This window comes from Trachurus trachurus (assembly GCF_905171665.1).
Source record: "Trachurus trachurus genome assembly, chromosome: 15".
Classification (NCBI taxonomy): Eukaryota; Metazoa; Chordata; class Actinopteri; order Carangiformes; family Carangidae; genus Trachurus; species Trachurus trachurus.
The window spans coordinates 9,160,583-9,184,727 of NC_139906.1; the positions used below are offsets into that span (position 1 = coordinate 9,160,583).

Here is a 24,145-nt window from a genome sequence, read left to right on the forward strand (position 1 = left end):
ATAGCTCGATATTACGGGTTCTTGGTGGCGGTGTTGTTGCAGCTTGCTCAACCCCTTTGCGCCTTTAGCCAAAACTGGATTTCCAGTTTCCAGGCAGCCAGGCAGCTGTCAGTCTCTGTCAGAGGTGCAAAGAAAAACAACAACCGAGGAGGCACTTTTAACTAATTCTGCAGCTGGCTCCTCGCTAATGGTGACCCTATGGGTTTAGTTTGTGCTCCCGTGCACGTAACAAATCACTGCTTGTTGACATGTTGTCAAAAAAAAACGTTCCCACGGCTCCCTCAGCTAAAAGAGCCTCGTTAGCTTCTTGATGCTAATCAGACTAGCTGCGCCCGTTGTCGGACAGCTAAAGGCTAAACGTCTATTATCGGACATGTCTAAATAAAATCATTATTTTTCCAATATTAACGTTAGCTATTCGCTATAATGTTTAGACGACGGCCACAGTTGACGATGTGTGAGCAGACATGTCGCGATTTCTTTGTAACTATTCGTACTTATTTTGTGTTTTTGGTCGACAAATACAGATTTAACGTAGCCTTCCGTTAGTGAAGGTTTACAGTAAACGTCAATGCTAGCTTGGGTTATTTATGATGATTTCTCAGCACCAAGGCAATGTAGCTACTGTAAAAACATTTAAAATATGTGAAAGACGTTGTCGGTAAATAGTCGGTGGAGAAAGGCCAAAACAATAACACGCACACACAAAACATAAGCGGAGAGAAGAGCAGCCTTGGCTGTGTCCGATAATGGAACCTGCTAGGTGTATGAGTAGCCGATTACATACTGCCATCAGTAAACACCAACACGAACAAAGATGGGTATTTTTTTTAAAGGTTGCTTGTTGTGAATAGCTACAGTGTTGAGTTTTTCCGCTGTTTTGGTAACACACATGCATGCGCCACAAACAAAAGCCTGTAAATCAGCCATAAACGTCTAACACCCCCCCCTCCTCTCTGTGTCCGATAAAGGAACTCGGCCGCTGCTTCTTCCCTCACTGCAGTTTTTTTACCTTGTACACATCTCCGTATGTGCCGCTTCCTATCCTCTGGATCAGCTCGAAATCCTCCTGCGGATTCCGCCGGGACAGGTCGACACTGGAGTTCATCATTTCCACTGCCGATTACGGCGCCGATCGATCGCGCACAGTTGACGAACCCCCGACAACGTACGAACACAGATATTTTAAGAAAAACATACGGCGTCAGAAAATCCCAGCCCGACTCAAGTGTAGCTCCAACATGGCTTCCAATGCGCATTGCGCATGCGCAGTGGACATGATGGCCTTCCCTCTCCATGGAGGCTGGCCGGAGCGACGGGGCTATTGTACTTGAGATATTTGTGTTTTTCCTTTTAATATGGTGTGGTGTAAAACTGAAACAACAAAACAACGGAAAAACCACTTACTCATTTATTAACGTATGTAAATTAAAAATTAAAACAGTCATTAAAATAACAGTGGAACAACCCTTTAGACCTAATTTTAATTCAACCCTATGTAGATTTCATTTCCTGTGTAAATCCATGCAATAACCCTAATCTGGACAACCAACAAAAAAAACCACAGGAAGTTTACAGCTGAGGGTGAAATGAATGAAAACACTAAGCCCGGTGTGGCCTTGTCTAGACTTTCAAATGTAAAACTGGGCTAAGCAGGGCTAAACAGCGGCAGATGGCAACATTGTGATTCAGTTGATGGGATCTGTTATAAAAGCTGGACAAAAGTCCCATTACGGAAAACTTTACAGTTACGACTCGCCTTACAGCAACAGAGAGGAAAATAGTGATATGTGGCCCCCAGAGGCTAAATTCTGCCATTTTCATAATTTGCCTCAAAGCCGCATTTTCCACAATCTGCTGTATCTCTGTCAGCAGACACTAGCTAATGGGGAATATGACATAAATTCCATACATACTGTATATGTAACATCAACACAACGAGTTTTGTAATCTCATTTTATTATCAAAGGAAATAAATCTTCCAAAATATACAGTAGTAGAAAAAGAACAAATACTGACACTGGTCTGAAATCTTATTGGTCAGATGAGTTTTTCTCAGGAGCCAAATACAAGTTGATTGAATAATGTTTGCTAAACTACTCAGCCTTTTGACAATCTGTTATATCTGTAAACCATTTTAAATCTTGAGTAGGAAGTGACAGGCTTGGGCTTGTGTACTCCTGACAGGTTACAGAATAATTTACCTTTCAATCTGTCGCTCATGCAACTTCCATAGCTCACAAACAACTCAACATTTCTCATGGTTTCTTAAAAATATATATTTCTACAAAACATTTGTGGTAAAAAACAGTAATAAAAAAATAAAATCATGTTTCAGAGTAGTCACTTTACAGCATGGCGTTTCATTATAACTACTTATTTTTCATAAGTAATCAAATAAACAACTTTTAAACTTTTAAATGTGACTTCCATTACAGTATCTTGATATATTTATGGATAAGTCCATCTATTGCTCCTAAACTGACCCTCAGAGTTGCCTGGTGCTTCAAAGAGGACAGTGGTGGAGGCGCACTGTGCTGTACCTCAGGGTGTGTGTCTGTTTCCTGAGTAGGTGAGGATTTCACAACCTGATGGGTTTGGAAAGTCTGTTTCTTTGTGGGACATAGAGAAGGAGATCTGCAGTCTTGTGTTCCCGTTTGAGGTTTTGCCCCCTGGTTAGATGTTGGTTGAGTGTCTTTTTGTGTCAGGAGTTTTTTCAGGACACAGGATAATTGAGGACTCAGGAGGAGAACCAGGGTACCACCAACACAGAGGACTCTAGGCACATAAACATGAATCAAATTAATTTCTTATTTCCTCAGGCTACGAATTATGCACAGCACATGAACACATACAGACACGAATCAGTAAACTATGTTATTTATTGAACCGACCTCTCCATCTCAGTCAAAATGACTGGCAGGTTGGCAGCCATGTCTGTTTTGGTGCCGAACTTCTTGCCAAACGGCAGGTCACACACCACAGCATCCACGCTGTCATTGGCCAGAGGTAGCTCTGCAGAGGAGGGAAGACAAGCAGCAACAGGTAATTTAGCACAGCAAGGGTTCACGCTCACCTCTCACTCCCACTGCTGAAATAAATGGAGCTTGATCTCTAAAAGCTACACACAGATCCAAAAGGAAGACATCTCCACACAAGGAAACATATTCTAAACAACTGCATTTCAAAGTGCGTGTCAAGGAATTAGTGATGATTTTATATATTCATGTAAGCTCATATTTTCATCTCTTTCTACTACCCCTCTAAACAACTTCAAATTTAAATTGATTATACAGGAGCACACACCTTTGGACACTCTGGATACGAACATGAAGTTCAAGTCAAAAGTTAATGTAACAGATTTGATGGCATCATTACTCGTGTCTTACCCATAGATGAAGCCTTCAGCAGCTGTACAGTGTTTCCCAGCTCTGCAAACTCAATGTTCTCATTGGCCTTCTGCAGCTGTCTATCATCAATGTCCACACCCAGGAAACGGGCAGCCTGAACATCCCACAGAAATAGTGAGACATCAGATTGTAATAGTGGTGTTTCAATTCAATGTTATGTATTTTGTGCATTTACATAGCTCTCTGTCCAGACCTTGTGTTCCTGTGCTGCTTCTATTAAGATGGTCCCCACCCCACACATTGGGTCGACTATACAGAAACCTGGCTGGGAACAGGAGATAACATACAGTGTCGTTAGTCACAGTGCCACGGTGACTGTAAAGCAATATTACATCACAGTCCAACCGGTGAGCATGCAAATACTTCAGAACAAAGACTGTCGAGTTCTAGACAACCATAGATTGAGCTACAAGTTCGACAATGAGGACAGCTTTAGTAGCCTATAGCAGCTTTAAGGCTGAGTGGTCACTTTTAATCAGTCTAGATCTGCCATGCTTTATCAGCACAATGGTGAAACAAAGACAAACTGTGAATTTGTCTACAACAAAGACAGCAGAACCCTTTGCTTGCATCATGTTATGATGCTTTCTGATTTACATACATAAAAGCTGCTGTATACATCATAAAGTGGTTTCCTCATAGATTCAATGAGCCACATACACAGTAAAGATTACAGCCTCAGACATACAAAGAGGTGTATGTGTTGATACCTGTATGTCAGCCAGTGAGGCCATAGCCCAGGATACTGTAGACCTCAGTCCTGTGGTTTTAATGTAGCTGCGGTTAGCCAGAGGTAACCTGAAGGAAAAGAATGAGACTCATATTAACACGACTACTTATTAAATCAAAACAATCTACAATTAGACACAGGTCTACAACCCTCTACCATGTCTAAATCCACAATTCCTCAAATATTTGGATATGTCATCAGCACCTGCTGTTGGCGAGAAATTTTAAGTGAGGTTGTTGGCCACAGATCCAAATATTACAGAAACTAAGACAATGAGTTGAACTTGCAGCAGAGAAAGCACAACATTACGTGGAATTTAAGTAGATTAGCTTTGATCAAAGTCTTATTCTTTCAGTGTAGAGAGGAAGTTTCAGTCAATTACCTGGTCAGTGGAATCCCCAGTAGGCAGTGGTCATCACTCAAATAAACATTTACCTGCAGAAAGGAACCAGAAACTGATGATCTGTCATTTTCAAGGGCAGACATGAGAGCAGAAACCAACAGGAAGAACACAGCCAAGTTTACCTCCAGCTGTGGGTTCTTCAGATCAGCTTTCCAGCCCAGCAGCCTGCTCAAACCTACTCCAATCACTTTGCTCACCTCCTGTGGTAAATATATTTTGCACACACACACATTATTCCTCTGAACATATAGTAATGTGTGTATTGGGGTATTCTGTATGTCCATTTGACAATTTGATGGAGAGATCACAGTGATCAAATGTGCGACTTTTGCAAGATTTTTTAAAGATGGTCACATGCATTTTAATTTCCACTACCTGTGTGCTGAAGTGCCGAGTCAAAGATCCAGTACACTTGCAGCTGATCCTGAAAGAGACGGGGGCAGAGGAGGTAATCTCTGGTTTGATCTTGCCGGGTTGCAGTAGAGGCTTATCTTCTCGTCCAGTTGCCTTCACTTAATTACAGAGAAAAATATGTAAAGAAAAAAAAAAGATATTAGCAAAGGGGAGGAGAACATGCCAGCCTCAAAAAGTAAATTAATGATCGCTGACGTAAGAATAAAACAAACAAAAAAATATGATTACCCTGTTCCATATTTTCCTGAGTACAATCCTCTATGTTATGTATTTTCATGCAGCCGCTTTCAACATCATGGTCTATCCCTGTTGTTACATGGACATCAGACTCCTCTTCATTATCCCTCTTCATCTTTTTCCCCAGTGTCTGGCCTCCAACTAAACCGGTTTCTCTGTCGATTTTTTCTTCTCTTTTTCTCTTCTTTTCCAGTGTCTCAGCTCCATTTTCTTCCTCCCCACTCTGTTCTCCTGTACTCTTTCCAGTCTCCACATTGCACTTCTCCTCCTCTTCCCTCTGTTCTTCACTCCCTCTCCCCTCCTCCTCCTCTGCCTTCCTCTTCACCGCCAGGGCTGTGCTCACTGTCTTCTCAGTGCTTCTCTTGTTGACCAGCTCCCCCTGCAGGCGGCTCCAAGTCACTACAGCATTGGTCCATTGATTCTTATCACCCAGCAGTCTGGACTGCAGCACAGACACTGCCTTAGCTGTTGAGTAGCACAGAGAACACAAGCAGTAAGTCAAAAATGCAGATTAAAGTGAATGAAGTCAGGTTTCTCCTTGTGATTTCTCTTTCAACTATATAGATTATGGAGTCATGGCAGTAACTGTGGGACATTCATCAAATTAAAAACCACATTTTTCTGATGAGATAAACTAAAACAGAAAATACACAAACACACTAGACGAATTAATTAGAAATTCTAACAAATTTAAGAAGAAGGATGAAAGCCTGACATAATACCTGAGATATGCTATGTTATTTTTCATTATAGGTATCAGTGTATAGGTAGGTAGTAGGTATCTGTAAATGTGTCAGGCTGCTTACCTCGGTTGCTGTGGGTCGACAGCTGCACAGGTGGGTCATGTTTCAAGAGGAGGAAGAGCCTCTCTGCTGCCTTCAGCTGAATGAGTCTGTCCATCCTGGCGGAGGAGCTGAACAACACTTTACCCGTCATCTGAGCCACCTGGACACACACAAGAGCAAAAAGAGAAAGCTGGTGTTTTAAGTCTTTTACAAAAAGCAACAGTTATTATCCAATTGAGAAACCTTCAATCAAACTCTGAGCACTAACATTACCTGGTTGATTTTGGCAGAATTTTTTTTAACATTGGAGGATCTAATCAACCCAACAGCAGCATGAATGCGCAGCAATGACGTGACGCAATCACGTCAGGGTTCCATGGAAACCAACCTCACCTACCCAGTAGCAGGCAGCGTGTTTTTCCTAACAAAGCGCTCAGTCAGTGTAAGTAGTATTACACACTATCACACAATTTTAAATGTTTATAACGACAGGATTTGTCATGTAACAACTTTAGAGACGTAAACAGCTCGTGTCGTTTGAGTGACATTACTGTGTTTATAATAATGAGGGGGCAGCAACAGAAAAACTGAGACAAACGTTAGCTGTTGACTCATGAAGCAAGCATGAAGCAAGCTGAAAAATAATAATCTTTAATGTCGTGAAACCTGATATCAAAACTTCCCACTTAATGCTGAGAAAGGAGACTGAAAATAGATGAGGAGTAGGGGGTTAGTGTGCTCACTCATACTGACTAAATACGTACATCTTCGGCTGCCAGCTTCCTCTTCACCTCGTCGGTCACGAACGGCTCCATCCCGTTACCGGCCGTGCAGTAGTACCGCACTAACCCGCCGTCGTCTCCCGGTTCTGTCATTTTTTTATTATGTCGTAAAACGTGTTCAATATCAAGACACGCTCGCATCTACGGGTAAAAGCCCGCCATATTGGAATGTTTGTTTACAACGGAAACGGAAATACGTCATCATCAGGCTGCAGTGTGTAGTCTTGACCAGTAGGGGTCTCTCTAGCACTAGCGCAAAAAAGAAAGAAAAGTGGAAACAATCTAGTAAGTAGGACATATTAATCGTAACATTTATCACAGCCTGAATGCAATGATGTGTCACCAGCGCTCAGATTTATTCACATTGTTTTTTTCCCCCTTTTCAATAATAATAACAATATGCTAATTTGTGACGACAGCACAACAAGCATTTTTTCCATCTTATGCTTCATTTCATTTTAATAATGCTGAATTGAAAGCTCTTATCAGCACACATGCATAGCTACTCCTTTTATTACTCAACTGCCTCTAGGACAACATTAGGTATTCAGACAGGGAGAAACTTTCTACAAAACATCAACAAACCACAAATGCCCAAGTGCACACATTAAATACACACTGGTTCAGGCAGATACACAAACACGCACACTCACACTCACACACACACACTTCTGCTGCAGTGTAGTACCCAGAGGCAACTCTGAACAGGTGTTTTTCCCAAAGCTGCAAGGAAATCTCTAATAAACCCTTCAGCAGCAAAAACCGCTTCCACACAATTCTGACTTTTCCCCCTCTATCTGTTGAAGTCAGATCCTCCTTCCATCTGTGTCTCAACACTTCACTCACTAAATCCCTTTCTTATCTGTGTCTCTCCTCCTGCTCGGTCACACGCTCCCTAACACTTTTTAATCTCCCCTCTTTTCTCTGTTCGACATTTTAATGACCCCAAACATATTTAATCCCCTTACTTCAGTTGATGAAGGCGCGTTCTGCTTGTCGCCTTGTCCCATAAACTTCTCAAACGCTGACAGGACTGGTGTGACCTGCCACTTTGTTGTGCACGCTCATAACAATATAAAGAGTTATGGCAAGGACATATATTTATATAACAGCAAACATGAGTATTACTTAAGATTGATGTAATATTGCCTCAGCGTGTGAGGATTTTTATCCCCTTGTACAAGTATACAAACACAAACAAATCAAATTATATAAAGGTATGTTACATTTCCAGATGAGTAGCCTAATTGGCAGCTGACTATAACCATATAAAACTTGACTTATCCTTCCACCAATCCACTGTAAATCAGAATTTGTGTAAAGGACAAAAAGAAACCACCTGTATAAAATAAAGGTGAAGAAGATTAACTAACATACCACATAGTCTGACAAAGTCCTACGTCAGGAATTTGAAGTTACATAATTCAACACAATGACTCTATGTAAAATCTCTGCCAGCCTTAAGATCAGAGAGATTGTCCTCTTGAGGATCATGGGCTGGGCACCTGTTGCTGATTTGGATCTGTGAGACCAACTGAAGCACCCCCAGCCTCACAAAGAATCTACTCTTTCTCTTTCAGTGACATTTGGCTGAGTAACTGTGAGTCTTAAGTGGCTGGAGGGATCAAAGTAGAAATCCAGCAGTGCATAAATCTCAAAAGTTTTGTGGCAAACACAATAGCAGAGACAGCGAGATGGGAGAAAACGATATCTTTCAAGGGGCATTAGAAATGTTCATTGTGACATGTTGCAAAATCAAGTATGCCAGATTCCTTTATATTCTACAGGTTTAAATAATATGCATCTAGTACTGAAAAGAAACAGACCAAAACTAAACCCAAGTCAGCTGAGATCAGGGACATGGAGGTGCTACCATTATGCACCTGACTCAGTGGCTTTTACAACAATAAGCCAAGAGGGAACCATGTCTAGGGTAACTAGCCTCCCGACTCAGCAAGAAGAAAAGAAAGCCATAAAAGTTCACACTACGACCTAAAGAATTTCTATAAGATGCAGTGTCTGAACAATCAAAAAGGGCAGGCAAACAAACAAAAAAAACCTTGACCTAAAACCTGAACAATGACAAACTCTGCCTCTGCAAACTGCACCAGCTGTTCACCTCTGAACTGCAAAGAGGCAGCAGTGCCTCAATCTCATGGTTGAAAGGACAGGAAACGTCTAATATGCTCTGCATTTCTTTCACTTCACCCCATGCCCCCAATCCTCAACATCCCCACTTTATCATTCTCATTTTCAGTAGAGTGCTCTTCCATTTCAACCTATTCCAACACTACATCCATCTATTTTTTCCACTGAGTGTGACTCTTTGCCTTCAGTCCTTCCGCATCTCCAACCTATTACTAGTCATTCATTTCTCTTATTTTCTCCCAATTCACTTCCTATCAGGATTGGAGACCCTCAGAGTCTCTATTGCTTAGCCCCAGCTGTCAATTTCATTTCTTAGCCGCTTTTACCTATTTCATCCTTCCTTTCCTCCATCAGTCGCTGTTTCACCCCCACATTTTCCATCTCTCAATCTTTTTCTGTTTTTCAACATCTGTTTGGCGTTTCTCTGGCTTTCTGTTCCTTTATGGCACTTTGTTCAAAGCCTATTTCTTCCCTCACCTTTTTATAGACATTTGAAGGATGTTATTTATTTTTTCATAGTTGCCAATCTTCCTTTTCTCTGCCACACTCTAAGGACTCTAAAGAAATTGTGGGCAATGTTGATGTCGAGATGAGAACGGGAGGCAAGCGGATAGTGAATGAAAATGGATGATAAAGATTCCTGTACATTTGTTAGAGAGTAAGCAAAAAGTTGAAATGACCTTTCACCTTGAACATTTGACTGAATATAACCTGCTAACCTGCTAATGTGTAGCCTAAGTGCTTGGTGTTACAAATGCCCAAATGTACCAAAAAGTATTTTTCTTGTAGGGTTATCATTACCAATTCCAATTAGGTTTAAACAGAGCTCAGTGCTAACATCTACAATGGTAACTCACCATATTAGTAGTAGATGGATCCTTTTTCCTTATGTTATCAATTATGGATTATGTCATATGCACTCGCACTATGTTATTTGTATCCCCACAGTGGAAAATGTTTTTGCTTCATTTCATTTATTTGACAAATTGTTTTTGTCAGTCTGTGTTGTTGGTTCCCAGAAAAACAGCAACAAAAAATGCCTGAATGTTTTTTCCCTTCTTTCGGATATCAAATAGTTTCCATAACAATCCCTCTGTTCATCCGACCTCTGGACACACTGTGGCTCATTACATCCAGCATCTTGCAGAGGCCCCATTACTCTAAAATGCTCCACATATGATCTTTATTGGACTGTAAGATGAACGCTGATTTGTACAGTCAAGGTCAGTTTTGATTAAAATCAAAGTTGCTTTTATGGGGCTTTTACCTAACGAGACACTATTCAGGTTTCACTTTTTCTCTGTCACTCTCGCTCTTTTTAGAGTAAAATCCCAGGACTACTTTTCATCAGCCCATAATATTGGACGTATCCATGTAGAAAGGAGACATTAATACTCCTTTCAACAGCTGCCATTTGCAATAATTAGCTCCACTGCTGCTAAATGAACACAACAGCTTCTCAAAATGGATGCCGTCTGGCACACCAGCCATGGAATGATATATTACTGTACATTAAACTTGTTTTTATTCCGCTCCACACCCCATAAATGATCGGATGAAGGAGGATAAATACAGAAAGGGGGGGGGGGGGGGGGGGGTGCAGACGAGGAAGATGGGAAGGGGAGAGTGGAGGAAAAGAGAGGGGGGTGAGGAGAAATAATGATGAAGGCAAAGAGGCACAGAAGTGAGAGAAAAAGAAATGGAGGGAAACAGATAAACAGATTAATGCTAATGCATGGAGGGGGGCACACGGTGGCTTTGTTTCACTACTCCATCATATTGAACTAATTAGTGCAACCTTGGTTACTAAGTGTTTATGCAGAGCTCAAGGCTGATGAGGTTTGAAGGGGACATTAATGTAAACAGTGTGCACAGACACTTGACCTCAACCTGGCAGAAGTCCATTTATTGACCGAAATAATTAACAAACGGAGTGAAAATGAAGCGGAGTTTAAGTTATTACAAAGAAATGAGGAGTCAGAGCAGCTCTGCAGTATGACAACATGATGTAATTTGTTCAGGGAGTGAGCGTCCCAGCCGCCGCCTCCTCCTCCTCCTCCTCCTCCTCCTCCTCCTCCCATTTAGTAATTGTTCCCCTCAATATTTTTAATGCACAATGTTGGGGTGAGACCAAGACCTGGCAATTTCCCATCTTAACTTTTGTAGCTAGGTCATGGGACAACAAATTTAACAATTGCCAAGACAAGTGGGCAACTTCATGTGCTGCAGAAGACCCAGCGATGTGTGACGCTTTGCAAAGATCAAGTCATGGGGGCTTTGTGACATTTTAGCCATGTGAACATTGTTACCATCAGCTACAGTGACCTGTTATTGTTGATTTTACACATTAGAAAAGAGATCAGCACACAACAAGGTCGGCTACAATTTTCCAAAATAAGGTAGTTAATTGGTGGACACTGGCAGGATAAGGGTCAGGACTGTGCTCAGTTGCTGATATTAATCCTACATGCACATGCATTCACACAATGTTACTGTATATTTCATAACTGAAATTAGAACTTTTCAAGTCCCCATGATGTAATTTTTTGAATTGCTTTAATTGTAGGGTGCGTTTAGGCTCAGATTAAGGTTAGATTAGGGGTAGACTAGAGTTCGGATTACAGATTAGGGGTTACGTCTACGTTTATTTTCAGGTTCTGGTTTAGGACGGGGTTTGGTTTGGGCAAGACAAGTATAGTGGTTAGGATTAAGGTAAAGGTATTTCCCCAGGGAACTGATGTAATCAATGTGATGCCATTCAAAGTGATGGAAACACAACAGTGTGTGCCTTGAATCCACCTGTCTTTCCTCTTCTTGACTCCATCCACCCTCCTCTTTCCTATCTCTCTTCTGTCATCATTTCATTCCTAACCCCCCCAACCCCCCATCACCACTTCAGTTTTCTTTCCTCTAATCTTAACTTCACTGTCAGATGGAAATGAGACCTTTACGATGAGACAGAGTGAAAACATCTGAGACAGAGGAGAACCACTGAATTTCCTCCACCTCACCGTGCATGTGTGAATGAATGCCTCCATGTGCGTTTCTGACTGCCAATATGTGTGTACGTCTGTGATGTGAGCGCATTTAAATATTTACTGCTTTCAGAGGACTGTGAGGTGTGTCAAAAGGGCTAAACATCCGTGGAGAGAGCGGAGCGGAGCGAGAGTGAGACCATGAGAGAGGGGAAGAGAAAAATACACGTTCTCTTCCAGCCGCAGAGCTAAACCGGTAAACACTGCATCAAACTGACAGAAGCTATCAAAATCAACAATAACGAGGGAAATGGGGAAGAGCAGGAGGCTGGGAAGCAGAGTGGTGGGAGAGGAAGATGCTCAGGGAGAGAGAAAGGGAGAGGAGGGGGGAGGAGACAGAAATGAGGAAAAGTGTGTGTGCTGGTCCATGTGTGGTGTTTCGTGCTGCAAGTGAGCGACTCAGAGGTTCACTGTCTTCAATTTTTTAAACACCAACACGTCATTGTCAAATGCCAAATGTACCGTGTCAGCCTGCCGTACAAAGTTACAGATAATTATCATGTGCACCTCAGATTTCACAATAAAAAGGTCTGTTATTTAATTTGGTTTAAACCAGTTTAGTTTATCTGCTTAAATGCATAAACATAACAGATACAGTTTTGGTTATTGGACAAACATTTCTAGAAAACTGGGCAGGAGGAGTTAGCCATGTCTCTAACAGAGCAATAGCAATCGCTGTAAGTCGCTGCTATAAGGCCAATATTCACTCAGCTGTGGTTTAGTCTCTCAACCAACTCCTTAGGGACACATCTCACTCTTCAGCAGCTAAATGCTCCACTTTGTTTACAAGCTAGTTGCTAATTTTGGCTTTGTGCTGTTTGGAGCAGGACAGGTAGCACTCAGAGAAACAGCTGCTGCCTGCTGTGTCTGGAAATGAGGCCAACAGAAGCAGTGGGACTGAACCAAGACAGAACAGTGACAATGCCAGAGAAACCAAAACAATAGGATTCACAAAGAACGACCTTCTTAAAGTTGCACAGTCATTTGATGCTTTGATTTAATCTCCAAGTCCCTCCACCTTGCAATGCTAAGCAATATAAAAGTATAACAGCACTTGAAATGGCTTCTATACTTTTAGCAGAAAGAAAAAAAAAGAAAAGAAATCTGCTTGTTAAAGTGACATTACATAACTGAACCCTTGATTGTAAAGGAGAAGTTGAATATAATAAATTGAAATACAGTTTATAATACAAAGTGAAAGATCCTGCAACCTTAATTCAAATGATTGAAAGACGAAACGTCCACATTAACCTGAACAATGGTCCAAAAACGCTTGTGTGGGAAATTTCATTTAGCTACAGAAACTCTGAGGCCTGACAGTGCACAAGCCCTTGTCCCAGTTAACAAAGAACATCTCTCACACTACATAAAATCCCAAATCCCCTTGCCCCATATTTTATCAAGTAAAAAAAAGTCAACATCACACCACCACCAAGGCCACTGTTCCATTTAGCTAAATAAAAAAAGCTGAAAGCCCTTGGCCTATTTTTTTCTTTTTTTTTCTCAACGTTTGACACAGCCATAAAGAGTTTGCAGCTATTACTTTCATTCTCAATGACCTTTGGTTTCTTTCAGGGAGCCCCCCCTCGCCTCCAGCACAAGAAGGATTAGTTTAATTTCACTATCATGCATTCAATTCAAGATAACATTATAAGAAAGAGTGAAAAATAACTATTCTCTGAGGTTTTAATTCTCTGTGCAGCAGCAACAGCAGAGACAGGCAACAAAAACCCCTCTCAGATGGAGATTAGTAGGACTAAATCTTAACAGGCTGAGGATCTTTGGCCTTGAGGACGTGACAAACCGTTTCACAGCGGCTGCATTTCCTCATCTCAGTGGCTAGGGGGAGGTCTAGGTTTACTGTTGAGCTACACTCTTGCTGCTGTGTTGTCTTGAATAATCTCTTTACTGCAGCAGGCGGGGGCTAGAGGAGGAAGCAGGGAGGTGAAGAGAAAACAACACAGGCCGGGGCCGACCGACTGGCTGCATGACTGGCTGAAACTTAGCTCGCTGCAGTGACAGAGAGAGATTAGATGCGACTGAAACGCTGCTGGACTCACAGTGTGAAATGTTAAGCTGCTGTTTTTGAGGTATTTGGGAAATGTTATGTCCTGTTGTTGGTATGATGAAGGAACATAAATGTGCTTTGTTTTGCATCTGCCTTTGATTGTGTGTAGACTGTAAGACACTCACCACTTGTGTTTAAAACCCTTAAGGCCATATGTATCATGGGATGTGTATGATTATGTAAAAAAGAAAATAACAGCCCCATTCACTGTACTCACCACTGATTCACTTTTGGTACTAGTTGCTCACTGCTGAAGGTTTGTTTATGTGCTCTATTACAGTACAAAGTCTCCTTTTTATCAGATATTTACAATATTTACCTGTTTGTCACTATTCACAGAGACACACACAGACATCATCATGGGCCAGGCATTCTCTTCAGAGGAAGATCTTTCTCAGATGAAGGATGCAGTCGGTTCTGTCCTCTTCAACGCCATGACAGAGGGCGGTGCCGTGCCTGACCTGGGAGTCGTCCACCCCCGCCTCCTCACTAATCGTGATGAGAGCTCGGACAGCCGTGACCGCCTCCAGGAACAACTGCAACAGGTTAATAAGATGTAAAAGATGAGATGAATTGGGGGCGATGATTATTCTGCTCACGAGTAAAAAAAAATATTGAGGAGAGGCCGAGGGAGCAGAAAACATTAGGTGACCTGAAATAAAGACAGAGGGGGTGAACTGACTCATCGATTTCACCTTTAAGTCCACTGAGTTGTGAAGTGCAGGTGAAGATGAACCAAAGTGGAAAGAAAGATGATGTTGCCTTGACACACTTAAGAAGGAGTGATGGTGTAAAATGAGGCACCACTCATATTATCAGCAGTGTAGGTCCTGTTTCGGATCATAAAGAGGTCACAAATCAATACAGCGGGCCAACAAAGAGCAATAGGATGATGACAGAATGATGCTGTTCACACTTGGTCTTAAAAAGAAGAGGGAGAACTAACTCTCCTTCCATTTTTATTTCATTGAGACAGGCGTTTCTGTTCATTTCTCCTCACTCAGCTGCAGGGAAACATTGGGAACAAGGCGCCCACCTACCTGAAGGATCTGATTGGCCGACTGGCGACCTTCTCGGACGAGCCACGCCTGGCTGGCTTGGTGGGATTAGTGGTCTCCATGGTGATGGATATGGTCCACACAACATCGAGACAGACATCGAAGGGGAAGTCAGCTGGGTCGTCATCTGGCCAGGTACAAAACTGGCGAAGGGGGATAACCTTGTATAGTTACTGTAAATTATTGTTATTGTGGTAAATTTGAAAATCAAACACAAGAAATGTAAACATCCTATAATTTTCATCCACAGCAGAGAGTGTGGGAGCTCCAGGAGGTGATGGAGGAGTACCTGAAGCGCTGCAGGATCAACCTGAACGACAAAAACAAGCTGATCCAGGACTCGGTCAGACTCGAGGCTCAGTTCAGCCTCACTCTGACTCAGCTGAAGACCTGTATGCTGGGCGGAGCCTGTGACTCCAGGTGAGTGGATACGATAGCAAAAACAGAGGATGGCATCACACAGCAGAGCAGCAGCAAAAGTATTATAGTATTATTTAATCAGATTTAAAGGTCCAGTGTGTAAAATGAGGGGAAAACAGTGACATCTAGCATTCAGATTCTATTATGTATCTTACTACTTACTTACTTACTACTTATACAAATATATTCATTGGTAGTCTATTCAGATTTTGCCAATAAACCTTGACATATATTACACACTTGACTTTTTAAATATAAAACTGTGAAGACTTATTAGAGTTTTCTTCCGTCTCCAGGTCTCTGAGGTACTGGGCCAGTGCAGCAGCATTTCACACCCAGATGTTGATTCACCTGGCTGCACTTGAGGGTCAGGTTGAGCCCCTGTCTGCGAGGGCTGTTCTGGAGCAATATATGGAAGACCTGACACAGATCATCCCTGCTTACAGGTAAGACACTAAGACATGCAGCAATCTACCAATCAAATGTAGTTGAAAGTTGTCATTGCTTTGGCAGCAGCAGCCTCCAAATCAGACACTGCATGGGAAACACTAATGGCTGTCGGGTACTTGTACACTATGTACACTATGGCAGAAAAAGTGAGCTACAAGTCAAGAATAACATCTCTTCTTTTCTTAATGTTTGACTCAGAGATGAAAGGTTAGGTTCCAAATCTAATCTTCAGTTTCACTTTGAACAAATGCCTGCTTGTTGCTGACCTATAAGTCAGGAAGGGTGGAAAGGATGATCTCTCATTGAAGTACACTCTAGCCCTGCTGTTTGCTGGTGGAAACTTGGATTTAAACTCTCCTGTTGTCCTTCTGGGTCAAATTGACCCAATCTGTTCCCTTCCTCCATCCTTCCCTCTTTCCTTCCTTTCTCCCTTCCTTCTTTCCACAATCCTTTTCCCCTCCTTCCTTCCTTACTTGAACCAATCTGTTCCCTCCCTCCATCTTTCTTTCCTTCCTTTCTCCCTTCCTTCTTTCCACAATCCTTTTTCCTTCCTTCTTTCCTCCCTTCTTTCCCTTCGTCTATCCTTGCGCTTCCTTCTTTGACCTAATCTGTTCCCTCCCTCCATCTTTCTTTCCTTCCTTGCTTTTCCCTTCCCTTCCCTTTTCCTTCCTTCCCTTTTCCTTCCTTCCTTCCTTCCTTCCTTCCTTCCTTCCTTCCTTCCTTCCTTCCTTCCTTCCTTCCTTCCTTCCTTCCTTCCTTCCTTCCTTCCTTCCTTCCTCCCTTCTTTCCCTTTGTCCATCCTTCTGCTTCCTTCCTTGACCTAATCTGTTCCCCCCTCCATCTTTCTTTCCTTCCTTCCTTTTCCCCTTCCCTTTTCCTTCCTTCTTCCTTCCTGTTTGACCCAATTGACCTGATCTGTTCCCTCCCTCCCTCCCTCCATCTTTCTTTCCTTCCTTTTCCCTTCCTTCTTTCCACAATCATTTTCCCCTTCCTTCCTTCCTTCCTTCCTTCCTTCCTTCCTTCCTTCCTTCCTTCCTTCCTTCCTTCCTTCCTTCCTTCCTTCCTTCCTTCCTTCCTTCCTTCCTTCCTTCCTTCCCTTTGTCCTTACTTCTTCCTTCCTTTTTGACCCAATCTGTTCCCTCCCTCCATCTATCTTTCCTTCATTTTTCCCTTCCTTCTTTCCTTCTTTCCCTTCGTCCTTCCTTCCTTGACCCAGGAGGACGACAGGAGGATTAAATATGCCACGTTAGATGGTGCTGGAGTTTGGGACCCTTGCAGGCATGTGAAAAACATGCATGCAAATAAAATACATAGTGCAAGTACAAACACTGACTTTCAGTTTGTGTTGTCAGGCAGCAAACACACAGACACTTGAGGGGAGGCAGGATCCTACAGTAATAAAGCAAACCTGACAGCGGAAACCACAGCCACACTGGGCCGGCCTGTCTGCTTTAAGACAAGCTTTCCAACGCGCTCCAAATCTGACAACAAAAAAACACACATACACACAAAAAAGCTCATCAGACTGTCAGGAAAGTCTAGCCCCAAACTTTTTAGCTTCACAGCAAAGATCCAGATGGGAAGAGACAAAAGCTGCCGTCATGATATAATCATCATCGTGTGAGCATGAAAGACAAAACAGCTGTTTCATCAATGAGTTTTTAAACCCAGTGACCAACAGCCTCTTAACCAGTATCCTAGCAACATCTCATCATTATAATATGATCAACCCATGTTTCTGTCTATTTTAATATCCATGCAACTAATTCCTCCCACTGTGTCTTCATTACAGGAGATATAAAGCTACTACGGTGTGTGTTGTGAAGTGTCGTGGGGCTCATGACCCCTCTGACGAGGTGCCAGAGGAGGGATCCATGACAGGACTCACTGTGACAGACAGAGAGATGGGAAAGAGTGTCACCGTCCCTCTGTCCACCTTGCAGGCAGAGACAGGTAGACGTTGTTTCACTAATCAAGAAAAATGTTCGAGCCAGTCTGAGTCACATTGTATTTAACTGAGCTAAGTTGCTCTTCACAGGGAAAAGAGTCTCTGGACCTGACAACACCTCTTCGTCGCCCTCCATTAACCTGGACCTGATCACCTCAGATCAGTACGCCCAGGCATATTTGGAGCATCTGTTCTCTGAGAAGGGCCCTGTAGCCGAGCTGGAGAGCTACTTTAATAGGGCGAGAGACAATCTGCGAACGCTGCGGACTCTCCCAGGATGTACAAACAAGACAGGGGTGAGAGCTGGGACAGAACAAAGTGACGGAGTGCATCTTAAAGAGCGGGCAGGGGGAATAAATGCAGAGCAAAGAGAGGACGGGGGCAGAGGTCGCAGACAAGACGAGACGGAGAGCAGAGGAAGAGGAGAGGAGAGCAATCAGAGAGATGAAAGTTTGAAAATGAGTATAGTGGAGACGCAGCCGGGGGAAAGCCTCGATCACTGTGTTTACAGAGCGCCAAGTACATAAAAGCAGTGATCAGGCAGCAGCCACATCACGTCAGCTCTCTACTGGAGAGGAACAACTCAGAAACATGAAGGATGTCAGAACCTTGTCTGTAATTTATTGTTGGATAGAAGGTGAAAGGCAGGTTTAACTGATTTGTCTGCACATTTGTTTTGGAGAAATGTGCACAGAAGATTATTTATAACGTTAAGTTTGTTGGTTTCAGTAAATCTATGCAAGTATGTGCCACTCATTTCTAGTTGGACACTTTTTTGTATGTATTTGTACAGTGCCAAAATACAAAATAGGAAAAGTAGAAAAAAATAAAAAATAAAAATCACAGAACAATTATAGGATGAATATGACAGATGCACTAGCTGAGCCAGAACAGCTAAGAGGCTTATTGTGTGGTTCTTCTTAACAAGTCAGCATCAAATCTCAAGAGCAAAATAGCTACAGACAACAATTAGGCAATGATCTGTGCAAACCCAAGATTACAGTGCTGTTATAGTTGCATATTTTGCCGTTTTCTAAAATAGCAGGAGTTGAATTGCAGATTCTGGGACCAAGGAGAGACATTTTAAATTTGGCCCTGATCATATAAGCTGCGAGTTAAATCTATACAGCCCCTCAGATTCCCACAGTGCATAGAAGCTTGTAATGCTGATACATCAGGCAAAAAAGTGACATTACATGGTGCAAAGTCACTGTCAGTGTGTGTGGCACAAATTTCCACTTTAAGCACGTTAGCAACACCTTTACCTTGCTGTGGATACGGAGGCGAAAGAGCAAGAGAGAGAGAGAGAGAAATGTCCAACTCTGTGCTGATCGCAGCCTCTGGCGGGGATGAATATGTGCAAATCAAATTCATTTTTCCCCTGAGAGATCGCCTTTGAAACAGACATCATATTTGATGATGTGAATGATGAGCTCTGTAGTCACACTCTGTAACCATGGCAAAACACATTTCTGTAGTTCCTAATCGCCGTGGAGTGACAGATAGAAATATCTGTCACTGTGCGTCACACCTGCTCAAGCCTGCAAGTGTAAATGTAAAACCTCAACTTGTAATAAAGTGGAAATATTAATATTGATAATGTGTCAGTTAATGAATGTAGTTGGGAGAAATATGGACTTGAATCACACGGCTGCCACTCTCATGGCTCCAAACTCATGTGGAAAAGGTCACACGGCATAACAAGCAGTCCAAGGGAACACACAGGCTCAGAACATGGGCAATTTGAGTGACGTGCACACAGGAGACATGGCACTTTTCGTTGAGTGTTTTTGTCACTCGGGGAGGTTGAAAAGATGCTTTTCCCTCTCAATATTACGGTGAGGGATGCAGCAGGTGGGCGAGCGGCACAGGAAGGAGCTCTTTTGTGGCGTTGGCTGGCAGCGCTGCGTGAATGTCAAGCCAGGAGGGAGAGAGAGAGAGAGTGTGTGTGTATTTGTGTGTGTGTGTGTGGGTGTGTTGGCATGAGTGTGTGAGAAAGAGTTGGGTAATGTGCATGTGTGTCAGTATGTCTGGATTAGGGAGAGATAAAGATGTGGAGACGTGAAAATGAGGGTGTGTGAGTTAGAGTTGGGGATAATACGCATGGCTGTACAGAAAGAAAGAGGGAGAGTGGTACAAGTGGTTGATGGGTTTTCTGTGTGTGTGTGTGTGTGTGTGTGTGTGTGTCAGGTCTCACTAACTGTCGATGAGTCACACTTCACAGCTCCAATTACTGGTCTCTGTTCAGCTAATGCTGTCTGATTGGTGTTATTACTCTCTCACTCTTTATTCTCTTCCTCCCTCACTCTGTTTTTCCGTTTCTCGCACTGGCCATGAGATTAGTACGACTTTTATTATTTAATGTAATGCAGGAGTCGTACATTCAATTCACATGCACTATATAGCAGTGCATTTAGAAGTGCAATCATTTGCATAAAACTCTTTATTCCTTCTCTTTCTTATTCTCTCTCTCTCTACTTTTTGTTGATCTTTAGAAGCGGCGAGTGCATTATTTTCAGAAACTAAAATCAAATGATTTGCAAGGTAAAAGGTTTCTTTCATAGTGTTTATAAACACGTTGAGAAAGAGAACAGTTCAATGCATTTTGATTGAAAAAGAACTGAATAGCATCAGCACAAATGCGGGGCTGAGAGAAATAAACAAAACAGACCTGGTCAGCAGTGATAACTAAAGAGAGACACACAGTGTATTGCACGTGTTCTGGATCTGGATCTACCCCGAGGCATCCAACAGGTCGGACTCGGACGTGGCCTGGAAGATCTCCAAGGAAAACCGCCCAGGAGGCATCGTAACCAGATGCCAGAACCACCTCAACCGGCTCCTTTTGACACGACCGATCATCATCAGCAGCTCCACTCTGAGCTCCCTGCGGACGTCGGCGCTCCTTGCCCCGTCTCTGAGGCCGAGTCCGTCCATCCACCCTGTGGAGGAGACTCCTGTCACGTACTGCAGCAGCCTGCGGGGTAGGGTAGACCCTGAACACATGTACACTGGAGAGATTATACATCTCATCTGGCCTGGTTACACCTCAGGCTGCCCCCAGAAGGAAAAGCAAAATGTTACTGAGGCGAGGAGGGAGGTCTGGATTACTCTGCCTGGCCTGCTGACACCTTGACCTGACCTTAGATAAGCAGAAACAAATGGATGGATTTGTCTCTGTCCCCTAACCATTTTATCCACCTTATCTATGTTTCTAGCCACACTGTATTTTCTTATGTATTCATCTATGTGCTATTGTATTTATATCTGTTTTTGTTTCTTGTTTTTGTCTCATTTCTTACATGTAAGGTGACCTTGGGTTCTTGAAAGGCTCCAACAAATAAAATGTATTATTATTATTATTATGGATGGATATATTGGAAGAGCGTCCATCCTAGAGGCAATAGGCGATATCCCCCATCTAAGGCAGCCGGCAGGTGTAGGGAGGTAGATTTCAAGCCTCATAAAACTAGATTTACGACTGTATTTGGAGGCAGATATAATTTAACCCATTAGCCACACATGCACAGACAGGAGGTCAAAAGGTCAGGAGGCTGTGAACGTCCTCATAAAGCAGGTTAACTACCTCAGGGCCTGTTCACGCTGTCGAGAGCCTCCATGTATGGATCTACAGTATATGCGTGCATGCGTCCGTGTGTGTGTGTGTGTGTGTAATTGAGAGCATGTCGATGTGTTAATTTTCCCATCTCCCCACTCCACATTGCCGTGGTCGTCGTCGTCGTCGGTTGTTGCGAAAGTGTTGCCGCGGCAACAGAAAATCGCCACAGTAACTCGACATCGTCAAGCCGCCCACAGCCTCTCAGCAGGGAACAGTCGCTGACACAGAGTAACCCACTGTCGAAAGTGTGCGTGCATGTGTGTGTGTGCGTATGGACTAGTACTGTATGTGTGTTTGTGTCAGTACTACACATGTTAGTGTGTGTATGTGCACAGTGTAGCTACTGGTATGTGTGTTTATGGGTGTCTGCAAGTGGAAGAGAGGAGGACTCAGTCATCAACTTCGGCCCAGAGAGAGGGTGGAAGACGACGAACAAGTGGGACAAGGATGGAAGACTCCCTCCTCCTCTCTCTCTCTCCTTTCCTTCCTTCCTTTCTTTCTCCCTTCTTCCCCTCCTTTCCTTTCTTTGTTCCTCTATTTCTCCATCCTTCTTTCCTTCCCTTCTCCCTTCGTTCTTTCCACCATCCTTGCTCCTTTCTTTGCCTTGATCCTTCCTTCTTCCTTCCCCGAACCAATCTGTTCTCCTTTTCCAATCTTCCTTCCTTCCTTCCTTCCTTCCTTCCTTCCTTCCTTCCTTCCTGTCTCCCCCCTTCTTTCCGATCTTTTCTTTCTTTCTTCCGCCATCTTTCTTTCTTTCCCACCATCCTTCCTTCTTCTTTCCCTTGACCCAGTAGGACAACAGGAGGTTTAAATTGATCTATAAACCCCTATTAATCAATCTGCTTCACCAGCATTGTGTGCAAATGGTTTGATCACATGTGACAGACAACAATTAACCAAACAACTCACCAACAGACTGTGATTCGAATGTTGTTAAATCCTAAGTGGGGAAACAAAAAGCCTCCATGTGAAAAAACCAAAACAGAAAACATTGTGTTCATGTCAGATGCCATCACTCACTGGCTGATCGACAAAATATCTCTTCAGGGCTTTTTAAACTGCATTCATTAGATTTTTTTTTTTGTCCACTCGGGAACAATGGAGCGAGCTAGAAATACATGTGAAGTGGTATCCGCTTTTGAGATGACTGGAACGACAAAGCTCTGGATCTCTGTGGATTCAACACCACATAATTCATATTCTTCTCATCCATCATCATCATCATTATGAAGACATAGTGGCAAGTGCAGCTTTGAGAGCTGAATAGTGTTTAAGTACAATACTGACGTTACAGCCAACTGCAGATTCTATAAATACTCTATATTATTGTAAAGTCAGGTACTGACTCAGATTCAGTTCATTTCACTAAAGGAAAATTAACATTCGCTGACGTGGAGCTTGCCTGAAATAGATCATCAGGCCAATTACATAAAGTCAGGATTATTCGTCTGTCTACAGAAATAAAGGAAGAAAATAAAACAAGTGTCAAAATAATTTCAATAATCTACATCCGTGAGGTTTTTCAACAGCTTCACGGTAAAAGATAAGTATAATAATATATATGTACTCATCATGCTTGAACAGCATCATTTATGTCAATTATGGGAACTATAATTGCTTTATATTAAATATATTTTAGTGTATTATATCGACCCACTGGTCCTAAAAATAAAACCTATACAAGAGTGAATTATTGTTTAAGTAGATTTAAAAATCCAATTTGCTGCTCCCTTATGCACAACACACACACACACAAATTATACACCTACGTGTTTCCTCCATTAAACATCATGCATTAATATAATCTGGAAAAAAAGACACGTTGAATTTATAGTTGCAAGACACACACACACACACACACACAAACATGAATACACACAAACACACTGATCTCGGAGAGTTCATGCTCTGGTATTTTCCTGACATTTAATTTCAATCCATTCCATGTGTGTGAAACACCTGCTCTAACATGGCTGGCTACACACACACATGCACTCTCTCTCTCTCTCTCTCTCTCTCTCTCTCTCTCTCTCTCTCTCTCACACACACACACACACACACACACACACACACACACACACACACACACACACACACACACACACACACACACACACACAGCCGTGATCGTACTACACAAGCAGCGCAACATACAGCACCAGTGCGTATGGCATATGAACGGTCTAATGTGTGCATGTGTGTGTTTGTGTGTGTGTGTGTGTTCAACCTGAACCTTTGGTACCATGAGGGAGAAGTGACAGTCCCATTACTGAACACTAACTCCCCTGGCCCGCCCCAGACATCCAGAACCCCCCCCCCCCCCCCCCCCCCCTCTTCCCCTTCCTTTCAGCAGGCTTGACATTTCTTCCACATAAATGCCATTTGATCTGCTGGATGTGGGACAGCAGGGCTGGAGGCAGGAAGGTACGAACTAGAATCTGTGAAGAACACGAGGCATGTCAAGGAAAGATGTCAAGACACACACACACACACACACACACACACACACACACACACACACACACACACACACACACACACACACACACACACACACACACACACACACACACACACACACACACACACACACACACACACACACACACAGCAAGAGAATAATCAATTCAGGAAAATG

General features: G+C 42.8%; 3 protein-coding genes across 7 annotated transcripts in view; 1 reads left to right on the top strand and 2 right to left on the bottom strand.

Annotated features, from left to right (window-relative positions):
• Positions 1-1,233, bottom strand: part of LOC310998232 (mitogen-activated protein kinase kinase kinase kinase 3-like) — a 38,438-nt gene extending 37,205 nt beyond the window's left edge. For all 4 annotated transcript variants that reach the window (XM_083988180.1, XM_083988179.1, XM_083988178.1 and 1 more), the window contains exon 1: positions 1,013-1,233. In XM_083988180.1, coding sequence (XP_083844306.1) covers positions 1,013-1,111 — 99 coding nt within the window. In that variant the 5' untranslated portion in view covers positions 1,112-1,233. The remainder of the gene's footprint in view (positions 1-1,012) is intronic.
• Positions 1,234-2,432: 1,199 nt separating this feature from the next.
• On the bottom strand, positions 2,433-6,860 carry thumpd2 (THUMP domain containing 2; the record flags this gene model as incomplete). Its single annotated transcript, XM_083987691.1, has 11 exons — positions 6,744-6,860; positions 6,001-6,139; positions 5,186-5,659; positions 4,919-5,055; positions 4,666-4,743; positions 4,523-4,575; positions 4,121-4,208; positions 3,604-3,675; positions 3,390-3,504; positions 2,895-3,015; positions 2,433-2,778 (listed from the first exon to the last, which is right to left on the bottom strand). Exons 1-11 carry the CDS (start codon positions 6,852-6,854, stop codon positions 2,433-2,435), a joined length of 1,734 nt encoding a protein of 577 aa, XP_083843817.1. The 5' UTR covers positions 6,855-6,860.
• Positions 6,861-13,858: 6,998 nt separating this feature from the next.
• Positions 13,859-19,473, top strand: LOC310998524 (uncharacterized protein). 2 transcript variants are annotated; one of them, XM_083988632.1, is made up of 7 exons: positions 13,859-14,034; positions 14,352-14,557; positions 14,989-15,205; positions 15,321-15,490; positions 15,787-15,936; positions 17,733-17,893; positions 17,979-19,473. In XM_083988632.1, the coding sequence occupies exons 2-7, from the start codon at positions 14,511-14,513 to the stop codon at positions 18,413-18,415; spliced, it is 1,182 nt and encodes a 393-aa protein (XP_083844758.1). In that variant the 5' UTR covers positions 13,859-14,034; positions 14,352-14,510; the 3' UTR covers positions 18,416-19,473. The 2 variants fall into 2 exon arrangements, with proteins under 2 accessions (XP_083844758.1, XP_083844757.1); XM_083988631.1 differs by having other exon boundaries at positions 15,017-15,205.
• Positions 19,474-24,145: the final 4,672 nt, after the last annotated feature.

Coding starts and splice junctions, on each gene's coding strand:
- LOC310998524 (XM_083988631.1), top strand. CDS start 14,372: ATGGGCCAGGCATTCTCTTCAGAGGAAGATCTTTCTCAGATGAAGGAT. Junction 15,206..15,320: donor CTGGGTCGTCATCTGGCCAG/GTACAAAACTGG, acceptor TTTCATCCACAG/CAGAGAGTGTGGGAGCTCCA. Junction 15,491..15,786: donor GGCGGAGCCTGTGACTCCAG/GTGAGTGGATAC, acceptor TTCCGTCTCCAG/GTCTCTGAGGTACTGGGCCA.